Source organism: Astyanax mexicanus, chromosome 23 (assembly GCF_023375975.1).
Source record: "Astyanax mexicanus isolate ESR-SI-001 chromosome 23, AstMex3_surface, whole genome shotgun sequence".
In the NCBI taxonomy this organism is placed as follows: Eukaryota; Metazoa; Chordata; class Actinopteri; order Characiformes; family Acestrorhamphidae; genus Astyanax; species Astyanax mexicanus.
In genome coordinates, this window is record NC_064430.1 from 1,031,168 (window position 1) to 1,047,393 (window position 16,226).

Genomic DNA, 16,226 nt, shown 5'->3' on the forward strand with positions numbered 1-16,226 from the left:
TGAGAAAAGAGGAGAAAAGAAGCAGAAAATGGAGACCAAAAGAAAGAAAGAAAGAAAGAAATCTGAAAAAATATAAAAATAAAGATGACTGACTGAATACAACCTAGACAGGTATCAACAGTCAGACGCTCATTGCTATCTTGGCAACATACAGCAGCAGCACAAACCCAACTTTTACATCAACAATAAACAGAATAGTAAATAAAATAACATTGCTGTTCCCGTAAATGAGCTGCTGGAGCTCCTTCACAGCGTCAACCAGCAGCTCAGTTTCCTCTGCTGAGAAGAGTCAGAGCGCACCTGGTTCTACTCTTAAAGAGAATGATGAGCAAGAGACACTGTGATTGGTTTATTATTTCACGTTACACCAAAAATGAACCACATCCATGATTAAGTAAGTACGCGTTTCGAGCTGTGCAAGGTGTACTTTTCCCGTCGTTACGATAGCAACGACACACTGACATGCCCTAAATCACATGTGTCAAACACAAGGCCCGCGGGCCAAATGTGGCCCGCCACGTCTTTTTATGTGGCCCGCGAGAGCTTGTAAGATCTTAGTGTCTATAATAAATAAGTCAGAAGCGTTCTTTGACCAAAAAATACATTTCCCACAATGCTTGTCGATTGTATTACCCGCAAAGTTACAGCTTACTGCCACTACACGGCAGTGTAGTCATTGATGTGGAAACCCTGCCGGAGGGAAGGTGTAACTTCGCGGGTGGAATTGAGACATATAAATGTTTATCCCATAATGTCCAGAAAAAGAGAAGTTGATGCAGACGGACGGCTGTGCTTCAAGGCGAAAGACCGGTATGCCTTTTGTGTTACGAAGAGTGTTACTGACCAAAATAAACGCTTTTTAGGAGAGATATAAGTTCTGTGTAAACATTTATAAGACAATAGCTGACAAAATCTGTTTTAATGACGTTAATAAACATCACTGGGACAGCGCTAGTCGCAGTTTCACCTCAGCAAAGTACGAGGAGGTGAATCACTTATCTAACCAGCCTGTACTGATTTCTGCCCTCAATAACCCTTTCAATAACCTCCAATAGCCTTTAATAGTCTTCAGTAGCCTTCAACAGTCTAACCTTGCAGCCGTGGTGTGTTCTAAACTCCGTAGTTATAAACATCCTGAGGTTAGCAGCGCGATAACTGACCTGTTTATAATGTAATCCCAGCAGTGACTCACGCTCTAAACTGCTGCTGTTAGCTGATTGGGCTGAAAGATGAACTGTAGAGAGCTGTATTATTCGGTTACAAAAATCTTGATTTCATACACAGAAGAACTTAAAAATTGTAAAAACGCTCCAGACTGGCTGAGCTGAGCCCTGTAGCCCGTGGCTGGGCTGTAGCTCTGACTCAGTAAAGACTGCGGGCTTGTGGTGCTGCTGCTGCAGCTCCGACTAGTGGTTGGATAAGGAACTGCTAAATCTGAGGAAATGCTATGTTCTTAACAGCTCACAATTTTTGATTTTATATTTATTAAGCCTTATTTCAGTTAATAATTTCAAAGTTAATATAACTTGATGTCATTTCTATTCACTTGAATAGTTTGGTTCTTGATTGATGGAGTTTTTGGATTTCATGACATGACAAATTAAAAGGATTTATGTTAATAGAGCAACAAGCAAACATTTTTTCCATGCAACTGTAATATTTGATTGAATAAATAATATATTGAGAGTTATTTAACATTAAGGAGTAATTACATTCATTTACATATATTACATTTGGTTACATTTTATTACATTTATAAGTTACATCTGGCCCTCGGAGGACAGCCAATATGCCAATGTGGCCCTCGGCCAAAATGAGTTTGACACCCCTGCCCTAAATCAAGCTGCACGGAAGCTTGATTTATGTTAATCATGTATAACTAACCCGGTATCAGAGATCTGACATGCTCTACTTATTAGACTCTCCTAAACATCTAAAATTCTCACAAATGCTGCTGGGAATCTGACATTTCCGCAGGTTTGCTTCTATTTTTCTATCAGTTCTCTTCTGTGTAACCTTTCTCTTCCTTTACAACAAATCTCCCGAGCTCCATTCTTCTCCTCTCCAGAGACGCATGTCGTTTTTTTTGAAAGAGCAGCTCCACCGCAAACTTTCCACCGGGGTTCATTATCCCGCGACCCTGCCCGGCAACAGCCAGAATATTCCAGACCAGAATATTCCACCTGTCAGACGGGGCCGTCCCCTCTCGGTGTAAGGGCAGAGCCATTAGCCTAGAACACACACATCGCTACGCCTACTTTTGGGCATCAAACTAACAAGCACTGATAGAGAAGCATAGCAAAATATTTAATGGTTTAGAGAAAAAAGAGGGAGAGAGAGTTTAAAGAAGAGAAAGGTGGTCTTTACAATGGGGGCAGCAATGGCCTAAAGGTTGGAAAAGCTAGATTGGGTGTAAAAGGTTGTTGGTTCAAGCCCCTGGACCCGGAATGGCCATTATTCAGCCTATTCAGGATTGTAACTAATTAATGTTTCTTTACATATTCAAACTGACCTTAAGATTACAGAAGCTGGCTTTGACCTATGAGGTTATTGGTTAAATCCCTTGGATCAGCGAATTATGAGTTATTAATGCTTATTTACTAGGCCTAAATGATCTTTAAGTTGAGGTCAGCCATGGTCTAAAGGCTAGAGAAGCTGGCCTTGTCCTGGAAGGAGGTTGGTTCAATCCCCTGTAACAACAATGGATATCATTCAAATTAATTAATTAATTAAGTTTTTTTTACCTGGTCTACCTAACCTTAAAGTTGAGGGCATCCATGGGGCAGAAATCTTTAATCTAAAGATTAAAGAAGCTTGCTTTGTCCTGTGATGTCATTGGTTCAATCCCCTGGACCAGCAACTGATGTTGTTCATTCAGGATTTGAGTTATTAAGACTTAATAATGAATGCCTACTTTCAGGCATCAAACTAGAAGTTGAGAACAGTCATGGTCTAAAAGTTTAGAACACAACACCTTAGAACACAAATATCACTACATGGCCTAAACGTCAGAGAAGCTGACTGGATGTAGAAGGTATTTGGTTCAATTCCCTGAAACAGGAATGGTCATTTTTCAGTCAGCATTCAAGTTAATTACTGTTTCTTTACTTAATCTTTAAAGTTGAGAACAGCCATAGTCTAAAGGTTAGGTTTAGTAGCTAGGTTTGGCCTGGAAGGATATTGGTTCAATCCCCTCTACCAACAATGGATGTCCTTCAAAGTAATTACTGTTGTTTTACCTGATCTACCTGACCTTAAAATTGAGAACACGATCTAAAGGTTAGAGAAACTGGCTTTGGCTAAAAGGCTCTTTCTTACCTTAGAACACAAACATCACTATACATGGCCTAAACATTAGAGACGCTACAAGATAGAAGGTATTTGGTTCAATCCCCTGAACCAGGAATCATTATTATTCAGCCAGGATCTAAGTTAACATATCTTTACCTGAACAAACAGACCTAAGAGTTCAGGGCAGCCATGGTCTAAAAAATAAAGAAGCTGGCTTTGGCCTGTGAGGTCATTGGTTCAATTCCCTGAAAAAGGAATGGCAATTATTTAGTCAGCATTGAAGTTCATCACTGCTTTTTACCTGGTCTAACTGACCTTTAAGTTGAGAACAGCCATGGTGTTAAATTTTAATTTTAAGAAGTTGGCTTTAGCCTGTGAGGTCATTGGTTCAATCCCTTGGACCAGCAATTGATGTTATTCATTCATGATTTGTGTTAAGGCTTATTAATTAATGCCTACTTTTGGACATCAAACTAGCAAACTCTGATAGAGAAGCAAGACAAACCATTTAATGGTTCAGAGAGAGAGAGGGGGAGTGAGTGGTAGATGAAAGAGAGAGTGACAGAGAGAGAGAGAAAAAGAGAGGGAGAGGTGAGAGAAATGCTGTGTCTGGGTAACACAGTGAACAGTTCTGGTCCCCTGCTGTTCTGCACCTAAGGAGCTTATTTGACTACAGATTTAACTCGAGCTCTGTCAGCATTTAACTGAGCAGCGAACCCTCCCCGACCATGTGACCATAGCAGAATAAACAGCAATGCTACAGAGACGAGTTTGCCTTAAATTACCTTTGAAGTTTGAGATAAAGTTCTGCTTTGAAAGTGTTATCTGGAGAAAACTATATCAAAAAGTATTACATGCAAACTTTTAGAAAACAACTCAATTCTGTTCAGATTGTCTTTAGTGGTCATTACCTATTTACGACTTGAATTATTAAATCCTATATAAGAAGATGTAGTCGTAAGAAGTTGTCTTGGAAAAGGAAGGTCATTGGTTCAAATCCCTGGATAGGGAATGGATGTTATTTACTCAGGATTAACATTCTTAATGGTGATATACTTGTTCTAACTCATCTTTAAGTTAAAATTTAAAGTTTACAGTAAATAGCTTGGGCCTGAAAGGTCATTGGTTCAATTTCCTGGACCAGGAATGGATGGTATTTACTAAGTATTATCATTATTAATGCTTATACACTTGGTCTAACTAATCTTTAAATTGGGGACAACCATGGCCAAACATTTAGAGAAGCTAGTACAGGCCTGGAAGGTCATTGATTCAGATCCCTGGACCAGTAATGGATACTATTTACTCAGGAATAACATTATTAATGCTTATATAATTGGTCTAACTTTTCTTTAAGTGTGGGGCAGACAAGGCCTAACATTTAGAAAAGCTACTATAGGCTTGGAAGGTCATTGGTTCAAATCCCTGGATAGGGAATGGATGTTATTTACTCAGGATTAACATTATTAATGGTTATTAACTTGGTCTAACTGATCTTTAAGTTAAAAGTTAAAAGTTTACAGTAACTAGCTTGGGCCTGAAAGGTCATTGGTTCAGATCCCTGGACCTGTAATGGATACTATTTACTCAGGAATAACATTATTAATGCTTATATACTTGGTCTAACTGATCTTTAAGTTGGGGGCAACCATGGCCTAAAGTTTAGAGCACATAATATAGGCCTGGAAGGCCACTGTTTCAATTCCCTGGACCAGGAATGGATATTATTTATTCAGTATTTTCATTATTAATGCTTATATACTTTGTCTAACTGATCTTTAAGTTAAAAGTTTAACGTTTAGAGTAAATATCTTGGGCCTAGAAGGTCATTGGTTCAAATCCCTAGACTAGGAATGAATGTTATTTACTTAGTATTATAATTATTAATGCTTATATACTTGGTGTAACTTATATTTAAGTTGGGCGCAACAATGGCTCAAAGTTTAGAGTAACTAGATTGGGCCTGGAAGGTCATTGGATCAAATCCCTGGACCAGGAATGGATGTTATTCATTCAGTCATTCAGGGTTTAAATGCTTATTAAACTGGTCTAATTGATCTCCAAGTTGGGGGCAAGAGAAAGTTAAGAATAATAACATTATTGTTTTGCAATTCACAACTATAAAAAAAAATGTTATTATATGTTATTACAACTTTATAATATGTAATATCTATGCATGCGCTGCTTGATGTCTACCATGTAAAATATACAGTTTAATATTTAAGATAATACTGCTATATTGAACCATAGGTTAAAACAATTTCACAAAATGTATTTTTTTAAGGTGTTTTTTTTTAAGGTCTCTTTTAAGGCGGCGCCAGACTGAGTGCCTTTATGTCGTTATTGCCGCAGTTTGAACCGGTGCCAGGGGATTGTCTCGGCTCCGTCAGAGTAAACGCCGGCCCCATTGTGTGGTTGTCCTGGAAGAGTGGCAATAACAGTATTCCCCGTTTAACGGCACTCAGACATTCAGTGTGCGCGAGAGTGCGCTGCCGTTAAGGCCGACTGATGAATAATTCAGTGGCTCACGCTCCTCACACCAAAGCTCCGACTTCCACGGCAATCAACGTCGCCTCCAGAAGGCCGACAAGAGCAATTAAAATGTACGGCGTGACACCCGGTGCTGACGAATGACATTTTAATACGTCTACTGTGATTTATTTCACACAGTAATAGAGGAACACCGACTCGGCTGCTGCGTTTACTCCACTGAGGAGCAACCTACCATTGTTTTTAACAGTAATTGTGGAGTGGTGGAGTAGTAAAGAGAGATGTAAAAATAAATAAACTCAAAGAAACACAACTAATGTGTACGTTTTGTGTTTTTTTTCTGTATATAGTATATATACCAAGTATGTAACCATTAATAATGCTAATCCTGAATGAGCAACATCCATCCCCAGTCCAGGGAATTGAACCAATGACCTTTCAGGCCCATAATATTGCCTATAATCTTTAGGACATGGCTGCCCCAACTCAAAGATCAGTTAGACCAAGTATATAAGCATTAATAATGCTATCCCTGAATGAATAAAATTAGTTTCTGGTCCAGGGAATTGAACCAATGACCCTCCAGACACAAGCTAGTGTTTTTTTTAACCTTTAGGACATCAGTTAGACCAAGTATGTAAGCATGTTTTATGCCAACCCTGAATGAATAAAATCCGTTTCTGGTCCAGGGAATTGAACCAATGACCCTCCAGACACAAGTGTGTTTTTAAAATTTAGGACATGGCTGCTCTCAACTTAAAGATCAGTTAGATCAAGTATGTAAGCATTAATAATGATAACACTGAATGAATAACATCCATTAGTGATCCAGGGAATTGAACCAATGACCTTCCAGGCCAAAGCTAGTGTGTTTAACCTTTAGGACATGGCTGCTCCAAACTTAAAGATCAGTTAAACCAAGAATATAAGCATTAATAATGATAAATCTAAATGAATAAAATCCATTTCTGGTCCAGGGAATTGAACCAATGACCTTCCAGACACAAATTAGTGCCTTTAAATTTTAGCTTTAGTTTTATTACTGAAAGAACGTCCCCGAAGCCCAGCATGTCATACAGTTGTTTACCCACTGTTTGCCATACAGGAAGGGGTAGCTTCCTGCCTACTAAGTCTACTAATGTGGGTCTCCTGAGTCATGAAGTCGCATTTATCAATTAATATGCAGGGGAATCACAGTAGTGGTGGGAGGGGTGGGATGTTTGTACCATATTTTTCGCACCATAAGCAATTAAAGTTCTTTAATTTTCCCAAAAAATTATGTATGCTCCTTTTGTATGAATTCTACCAGTCAGGTATTAAGGAGCAGTAAAGTTTCATGAGTTTCAGTTTAGTTCCAGCAGTATTAGCATTAGCCACTATCCGCACTAAGAGCTAGCTCTTTTGTCATTCAGAGGTGAGTATTTATCGGCCTGTTGCCTGCTGCTAACCCCGGCTAGCACTGCTGGAGCATCATTAGCATTGCCTCCTACTGTTTAGCCGCTAATGCTAATGCTCCAGCCTTAGTGGAAATCTAGAAATCTAAGCTTACTGTAAATAAACGGAGGCGCACTCACCAAAATAAACCATTTTAGATTGTGTAGATTAACATCCAGCACTCATTTGACTTGTCTGACTAGTAAAATATGTTTTCTATAATTACAGTTTTGTTTACTTAACTTAGCTTAGCTTTACAGGTCTCGCACTCCAGCAAAAACATGGCAAAACCCCTGTTCCTTACTAGTTTCGCTTAAAATGTGCCTTATAATCCAGTGCTGCTTATAGTCCAAAAAATACGGTATATGTCTTTACAATCTCAGTGTTGAGCACCAGCCAATTCGAAAAGCGTAGCTTCTTAGAGCTTTTACATAAGCGTCTTTAAAAAGAGAAAGAGTGTGTTTAGTTCTGAGGGAAAATAACAGGCTGGTAAACAGGACTGTAAGTATTTTTTATATTTCACCCACAAAAAGGTGCAACTTTTATTAATTCAACCAAAATCACAGTAATTTGAGTGAATAATATAATGGTTAGAAAGCTTTCAGAATACTCTGTCCTCAGTAGTCTTTGTCTGCCTGTTCTCTATTCACTGTGTGTGTGTGTGTGTGTAAGAGTGTGTGTGTGTGTGTGTGTGTCTCCTGGTAGATTTCACAGCTTTGAGGTCTCCATCTGGGGATCAGAAATTAAAAATTAACGATGGCGAGGGAAGGATGCGCATCATCTGATCTCCTGCTAAATTGAAAGCAGTGAAGAAAGAGGGAATTAGAGGCACGCGAGAGCGAGAGCGAGAGCGCCCGCCGCGAGGGAAGAGTTCATCCAGAGGAGCAGAACATCTAAATCAGTCCCAAAACTTCCCAAACTACCCCGCTCCACTGCCTCGCCTTCATTAATACACACTCACACTGCCCCCAAACCAACACAGCTCCCCACAGATCACAACACTCATCATTACACTTCAAACAGCTCAATCAAACACTTTCTACCAACAGAGAACAGCGTTCCACTGAACACACCCACAGAATATTAACACCAGATTAACACTGTTAACAGTCTATATTCACTCCTTCCTCCTGCCTGGTTTAAACAGCAGCAGAGCTTCTGAATATATCTACACTGATGGGCGTGGTGTTCTGGAAATGAGGTGTGTTCAGGTACATTTCTGGAGTTTTATCTTGTTTATCTTGGTAACAGAAAACACAGGAGCTCCACTGACTGAATACAACCTAGACAGACGCCAACAGTCAGACGTTCATTGCTATCTTGGCAATGCAGCATTGCACAAACCCAACTTTTACATCAACAATAAACAGAATAGTAAATAAAATAACATTGCTGTTCCCGTAAATGAGCTGCTGGAGCTCCTTCACAGCGTCAACCAGCAGCTCAGTTTCCTCTGCTGAGAAGAGTTTGTTGGACACGTCCAGGTAGCTGCACCGTTAAAATAGCAATCCACCAAAGTCAGAGCTCACCTGGTTCTATTCTTAAAGGGAATGATGAACTCTTAAAGAGACACTCTGATTGGTTTATTTTAACATTACACCAAAAATTAAACTCACCCATGATTTATTAAAATAATTAATACATGCTTTTAGGGAGAGCAAGGTGTACTTTTCCTGTCGTTACAATAGCAATGATACTCTGTTTGTCTGGCGTCTGTCTAGGTTGTATTCAGTCAGTGGAGCTCTTGTGTTTTCTGTTATCAAGATAAACAAGCAAAACGCAAAAATGCAAAGCACTGTTGCTATTTAAACGATGCAGGTGAAAAATAAATAAAATAGACTGTTGACAGGGTTTGAGATAGCAATGAGCATTGCTCAGATAGGGACCTCAGTATGTAATTTAATTAACAGTATTTGGCCTGGATATAATCTGCTTAACCAGGCAAGTAGATGGAAAAGCTGATACAGTACAACCAATGGACTGCTATAACTCTAACTCTAAATAACTTTATTATTTTCATAATGTCAACAATACAGATTAGTGGTGGTACTTACTGTACAGATTTGGAGGTCTGGGATCTGAACTTGGTGAATTCACCCGGAGCGGTCCATTCAGAACCATGCTGAAAAATAAAAACAAAAATTACACAACATAGAAAATTTGGTTGGCGGCATCCTGTAAATACATTTACACTACATTTCTCTTATTTTTTCTCAAAATTGCATCACTACTGATAAATATGGGACATTCCGGACACACCTGGAAACTGTTTTTACCTTGTTAGAGCTTCATTTAGACCTAGTTATTTAATAGAATAATTTGATTAGCAATTAAAGTCCTTTAATTTTCCGGTGCTCCTTTTGTATGAATTCTACCAGTCAGATATAAAGGAGCAGTAAAGTTTTAGGAGTTTGCAGTTTAGTTCCAGCAGTATTAGCATTAGCCACTATCTGCGCTAATAGGTAGCTTTTTTGCCATTCAGAGGTGAGTATTTATCAGCCTGCTGCCTGCTCTTACCCTGGCTAGCACTGCTGGAGCACTAATAGCATTACCCCCTACTGGTTAGCCGCTAATGCTAATGCTCCAGCCTTAGTGGAAACTAACTCACAGTTGTCAGGAGAGAAATCTGTGTAGATTAACATCCAGCACTCATTTGACTTGTCTGACTTGTCAAAAATGTTTTTTTAATAATTGCAGTTTTGTTTACTTAACTTAGCTTAGCTTTACAGGTCTCGCACTCCAGCAAAAACATGGCAAAACCCCTGTTCCTTACTACTGTCGCTTATAATGTGCCTTATATCCGGTGCTGCTTACAGTCCAAAAAATACCGTATATGTCTTTACAATCTCAGTGTTGAGCACCAGCCAATTCGAAAAGCGTAGCTTCTTAGAGCTTTTACATAAGCGTCTTTAAAAAGAGAAAGAATGTGTTTAGTTCTGAGGGCAAATAACAGGCTGGTAAAAAGGACTGTAAGTATTTTTTATATTTCACCCACAAAAAGGTGCAACTTTTATTAATTCAACCAAAATCACAGTAATTTGAGTGAGTTACATAATGGTTAAAAAGCTTTCAGAATACTCTGTCCTCAGTAGTCTGCCTGTTCACTGTGTGTGTGTGTGTAAGTGTGTGTGTGTGTGTGTAAGAATGTGTGTGTGTATAAGTAGTAAGTTGTAGAAACTTCTACACATTCCTGCAGATTTTAACTAAAGCCCTAATCGTCCCCACCTGATCCGTCTGATTACTGCATTCAGAAGCTCCTGATTAGCTGAACTGAGAGAGCTGGATTTGAGTTGGAGGTGAAAGAACTGTAATACAGAGCAGAGGAAGATCTGTACGCTTTATTATAGTTTTATTTCTGAACTGTATTCTCTCAGTGTTCCCAGCCGGTGATAAAATACTGTATGACGCAGCATTTTACACAGTGACTGAGCATGAATTCTATTGAGCACAGGGGCGGATCTAGAAAAAATATAAATCGTAAATGTCAAATTGGCCATAATAACTTATCTTTTAATTCTGGCTTTCTTTTAGGGTGGCAGCTGCCATCCTATGCCACCCCGGTAGATCCGTCCATGATTCACCATAAAACTCAGAGTCTAGCCTATTTTAGTGATCTATAGGTGAGCCATTAACTACGCAGTGTGCAGCTTGATTTAGGGAATGTTAGTGTGTCTTTGCTATCGTAACGGCGGGAAAAGTACACCTTGCTCGGCTAAAAACGCAACGCATAAGGCATTTACTAATTCTCTTAATTAATCATGGGTGTGGTTAATTTTGGGCGTAACATATAATAAACCAATCACTGTGTCTCTTGCTCATCATTCCCTTTAAAGGAGAACTCTGATGTAAAATTGACTTTTAGTGTAGTAAAACATGATAAAGATTATTAACCTTTGTTGAATAGCTCACCTCCGCTCTCCTGCAGCTTTCTGACATCCAGCAATTTTGTACATTTCTCCAAACATGCTTTAGAATGAATGATACAATTAAAATATTAAAAATGTGCTTTTTACACCATTATCCAGACTCAAAGTAGCTCCACACTTCATTGGTAGAGTCGGGAGAGCCCTGACATTTAAAATGAGGCATTTAAAACATAAGGCTACACTATGGGTTGTAAACAGTGGTTTTTGATAAGCTTCTTGTGCAGTTTTAAAGTTATTAATGTCTCGTTTTAAATATCAGGGCTCTCCAGATTCTACCAATCAGGTGTGGAGCTACTTTGAGCTAAATAACGGTGTAAAAAGTAATTTATCTGCAGGGTAAAATATGCCCCATCTCACTTGTTCTAAAGCCTGTTTGGAGAAACTGCACAAAATTGCTAGATGTCAGAACGCTGTGGGAGAGCAGAGGAGGGCTTTTCAAAAAAGATAGGTACTCTTCATCATGTCTTACTACAACAAAAGTGAATTTGACTCCAGAGTTCTCCTCTTTAAGAGTAGATCAGGTAAGCTCTGACTTTGGCGAATTGCTATTGTAACGGTGCAGCTACCTGGACGTGTCCAACAAACTCTTCTCAGCAGAGGAAACTGAGCTGCTGGTTGACGCTGTGAAGGAGCTCCAGCAGCTCATTTACGGGAACAGCAATGTTATTTTATTTACTATTCTGTTTATTGTTGATGTAAAAGTTGGGTTTGCGCGCTAAACCATGCCCATCAGTGTTTATATATCCAGAAGCACTGTTGCTATTGAAGCGATGCAGGCAGAAGATGTGAAAATAGACAGTTAGGACCTTATTATCCATAAACTGTCCACAGCTAGGGTTAATGTTTAACAGTTAAACCTGAACACAGAGAAAATAATAGTGTTAATAGTGAGATACTCACCCGTCCCACGTACACTAACAGCCGGGCGTTGAGCGGGTTCTCGTCAGAGCTCAGCCACAACTCAGAGTTATCATCAGACGCTACAGCAAACTGGAAATCTCCTGCACAGAAGATTAGATTAAGGGTAAATTTACAGTGTAAAAAATCATAAAAAAAGAAAATACACTAAAAGAATAAAAAAAAGTGTCCAAACTTTTGACTGGTGCTGTATAAAGTGTTAACAAACACACAAACAGGATTCTGGAACAACCATCGAGTTTCTGTCCAACTGTGTGGTTTTAGACACGCCCAGTAACACACACACACACACAAACACACACACAAACAGAGACATACAGAATCATAATAGCTTTATAGTGGTTCTCCTTACATCAGCAGTTTCTAAATCAGACCTAGTCTCTGAGTGTGTTTGTGTGTATAGGTGTGTGTGTGTGTGTGTAGGTGTTTGTGTGTGTGTGTGTGTGTGTGTGTAGACAGCACACACTGGGCTGAGGTGACAATACTCTAATCCATTTCTCTCAGCTTTCACTCTCTTTAAGCCGTTCTGGATTAACTCTTAAACTCTCCTCCCAGCTGCCCACCAACATCTACAGACGTTTATCTATAGAGCTGAATATAGGTGACGACACTGAGAGACCAAAACACAAACTAAAGATAACGTCTAATCCAGACATCAACCTGCTGTAACAGAGTAACAACAGTATTCTGCTGGTTTTAAGTAACAAAAATCCAACGTCTTCCAAATGTTGCCTGTCAACATCATATTGACTATTTACAAATATATCCACCATATGAAACAACATATCAGTGTTGTTAGATGTTAGATGCTGTTGGTTTAAGGGAAATTAAATGTCTGTCTAACATTGATTCTAACAAAAATAATTCAACATCAGTTAAATGTTCGAAGTTCATCTCAACCAAATTTTGCATTTTGATTATTTTGTGATTTATTTCACTTCTTCTCTTTCTGATGCTTGTTTTTGACAGATGGAGTGTGACTCCATTGATTTCCAACCAAAGTTCACAACATCTTTTAAATGTTGAAGGTTTGTGTCAATCCAATGTTTTGTGTTGACAAATATGACTTAGATATAATACAATTTTCCAACCAAAATTTAACATCTGTCTAACATTAAAGCATGGTGCCAATGAAAAGTTTCTGCGGAATTAATGACTGATTTCCAACCAAAATGTAACATCTGTCTAACATTGGAGCTTGGCATCAATGCAATGTTGTTTTTACGTAATGCATGACCTGAAACATTGATTTCCAAACAAATCCACATCCACATAATGTTGGAGCTTGATGTCAGACTAAAACTTGTTTTTGAGGGGTGGGTGAAAGTTTAACATCTATTTAATGTTCTTCTAAACCAAAATTCCAAACAAAATTTAACATCTGTCTAACATTAAAGCTTGGCGTCAATGCAATATTTTATTTTATTTTATTTTTTACTGATTTGTGACTATGATTTCCAACCAAATTTAACATCTGCCAAATGTTACATTTTGATGCATACAGTATGTGACTTTAACTTCCATTCCAAATGTATCAGTTCATCATCCAAATGTAACATTCACATAATGTTGGAGCTTGATGTCAGACTAAGACTTGTTTTTGGGGATTGGTTCAACATCTATTCAATGTTATGGAATTAATGACTTTGACTTCCAAATTCCAAATAATTCAAAATCTTTCTTACATTGAAGCTTTATGTCAATCCAATGACAGATATGAATTCATTTTCAAACCAAAATTCAACATCTGTCTTACGTTGGATCTTGGTGTCAATGCAATGTTTTTTTTGTTCTTTTTACAGATTTGTGACTTTGATTTTCAAAGAAAATGGAACATATGTCTAACACTGAAGCTTGGTTTTAACCCAATGTTGGTTTTTGATAAATACTGTTTTTTTACGTCAACTCATTCTTATTTTCAACTAGAATTCAACATCTGCTTGATGTCAACATTGAAACATCTTTCTGATGTCAAACTTACTTTAACTGCCTGCAGGATATTTCTCTTTTTAACAGTCTGCAGCTGTGCTCGCTGTGTGTATGAGTGTTTGTGTTTAAAAGAAAAGCACAAACATCTATAAAGATGTTCCACAAACTCACCGTCTTTATAAGGATGAATAAAACCGAAGATCCGCAGGCCATAATTCTTCCACTTGGGAGCCACAGCCAGTTTCTTCACTGTGGTTCTGGCCTGAAAGGAAAAATGAAAATATGATTATTAGCTCCTGTATCTGTTCCTCCGTCCAGCTAATGTCCTTTATACTCATCCTCCCTCCTGAAAATCAGCATTTACATTAACAGCAGCAGTAAATGAGAGCTATAGCTGAATAATATTCACCAGGAGCAGAGGTTACAAACCCAGGGGCTTCAATTTACACTGTTCACACAACCCAGACCCAGAAAACACAATATTTAAATGCAGATCCATTTTTAAACAGGCAGAGAAACACCACCGTCCTCAAAGCCAACAACAGCAGAGTCGTTCTGAATGGAGATTAGAATGTGTAGGAAGTACAGTAAAGAGATTATAGGTTAATAAAGGATAATATAGTGAGTATACGTGAGTAAAGTATAGGATATTACAGAGAATAAATGATATTTTAGGGTAGTTCAGTGAGTACAGAGTAGTGTAAAAAAAGAATAAGATAGAATGCAGAATACAAGGTAGTGCAGAGAGTATATATATATATATATATGATAGTATAGAGCATATAGAGTCATATAAGGAGTACAGATTAGTATTAAGTAGTATAAAGGAAAAGGTATTATAGGATAGTAAAGAGTATAGGATAAAATTAATAGTATAGTAGCAGACAGTATTATAGGGAGTGTAGAGAGAATAGGCTACTATTTCCTCTATATGATATAGGGTAGTAGAGGGTAGTATAAGAAGTTTAGAGGGTATACAGTAGCATCAAGACTACAGAGTACTATATGGAGTATAGGGTACTATAGGAGGAATAGAGAGTAAAAAGTAGCATAGAAAATATAGGATAGTATAGGATAAAATAGATAGTATAGGGTAGTGGAGGGTATTATATGGTGTATAGGGCAGTACAGATAAGGATGTAGGATAAAAAAGGTATAGATATAGAGAATATATATATAATGCTACATGAAGTATAAGGGAGTATAGGGACTATAGAGTTCTATATGGAATATAGGGTAGTATAGGGACGACAGAGTGCTATGTGGAGTATTGTGAGTGGGACTATAGATTTCCATATGGAGTACAAGGTAGTATAGGGACTATAGAGTTCTATAAGGAGTATAGGGAAGTATAGGGACTATAGAGTTCTATAAGGAGTATAGGGAAGTATAGGGACTATAGAGTTCTATAAGGAGTATAGGGAAGTATAGGGACTATAGAGTTCTATAAGGAGTATAGGGAAGTATAGGGACTATAGAGTACTATATGGAGTATAGGGAAGTATAGGGACTACATAGTCCTATTTGGCATATATAGAGTAGTATAGGGACTATATAGTTCTATATGAAGTATAGGGTAGTATATGGACTATAGAGTGCTATATGGAGTATAGAGAAGTATAGGGACTACATAGTCCTATTTGGCATATATAGAGTAGTATAGGGACTATAGAGTACTATATGGAGTATAGGGAAGTATAGGGACTATATAGTTCTATATGGAGTATAGGGAAGTATAGGGACTATAGAGTACTATATGGAGTATAGGGAAGTATAGGGACTATATAGTCCTATTTGGCATATATAGAGTAGTATAGGGACTATAGAGTTCTATATGGAGTATAGGGAAGTATAGGGACTATAGAGTGCTATATGGAGTATAAGGAAGTATAGGGACTATAGAGTTCTATATGGAGTATAGGGAAGTATAGGGACTATAGAGTGCTATATGGAGTATAAGGAAGTATAGGGACTATAGAGTTCCATATGGAGTATAGGGAAGTATAGGGACTACATAATCCCATTTGGCATATATAGAGTAGTATAGGGACTATATAGTTCTATATGAAGTATAGGGTAGTATATGGACTATAGAGTGCTATATGGAGTATAGAGAAGTATAGGGACTACATAGTCCTATTTGGCATATATAGAGTAGTATAGGGACTATAGAGTACTATATGGAGTATAGGGAAGTATATGGACTATAGAGTTCCATATGGAGTATAGGGAAGTATA

The 16,226-nt window shown here is 38.1% G+C and overlaps 1 protein-coding gene across 1 annotated transcript in view; it reads right to left on the reverse strand.

Moving 5' to 3' along the window:
• Positions 1-16,226, reverse strand: part of b4galnt4b (beta-1,4-N-acetyl-galactosaminyl transferase 4b) — a 151,269-nt gene that overhangs the window by 61,667 nt on the left and 73,376 nt on the right. Inside the window, exons 6-8 of the mRNA XM_022665248.2 lie at positions 14,160-14,250; positions 12,042-12,142; positions 9,270-9,337 (exon numbers count right to left, since the gene is read on the reverse strand). Coding sequence (XP_022520969.2) covers positions 9,270-9,337; positions 12,042-12,142; positions 14,160-14,250 — 260 coding nt within the window. The remainder of the gene's footprint in view (positions 1-9,269; positions 9,338-12,041; positions 12,143-14,159; positions 14,251-16,226) is intronic.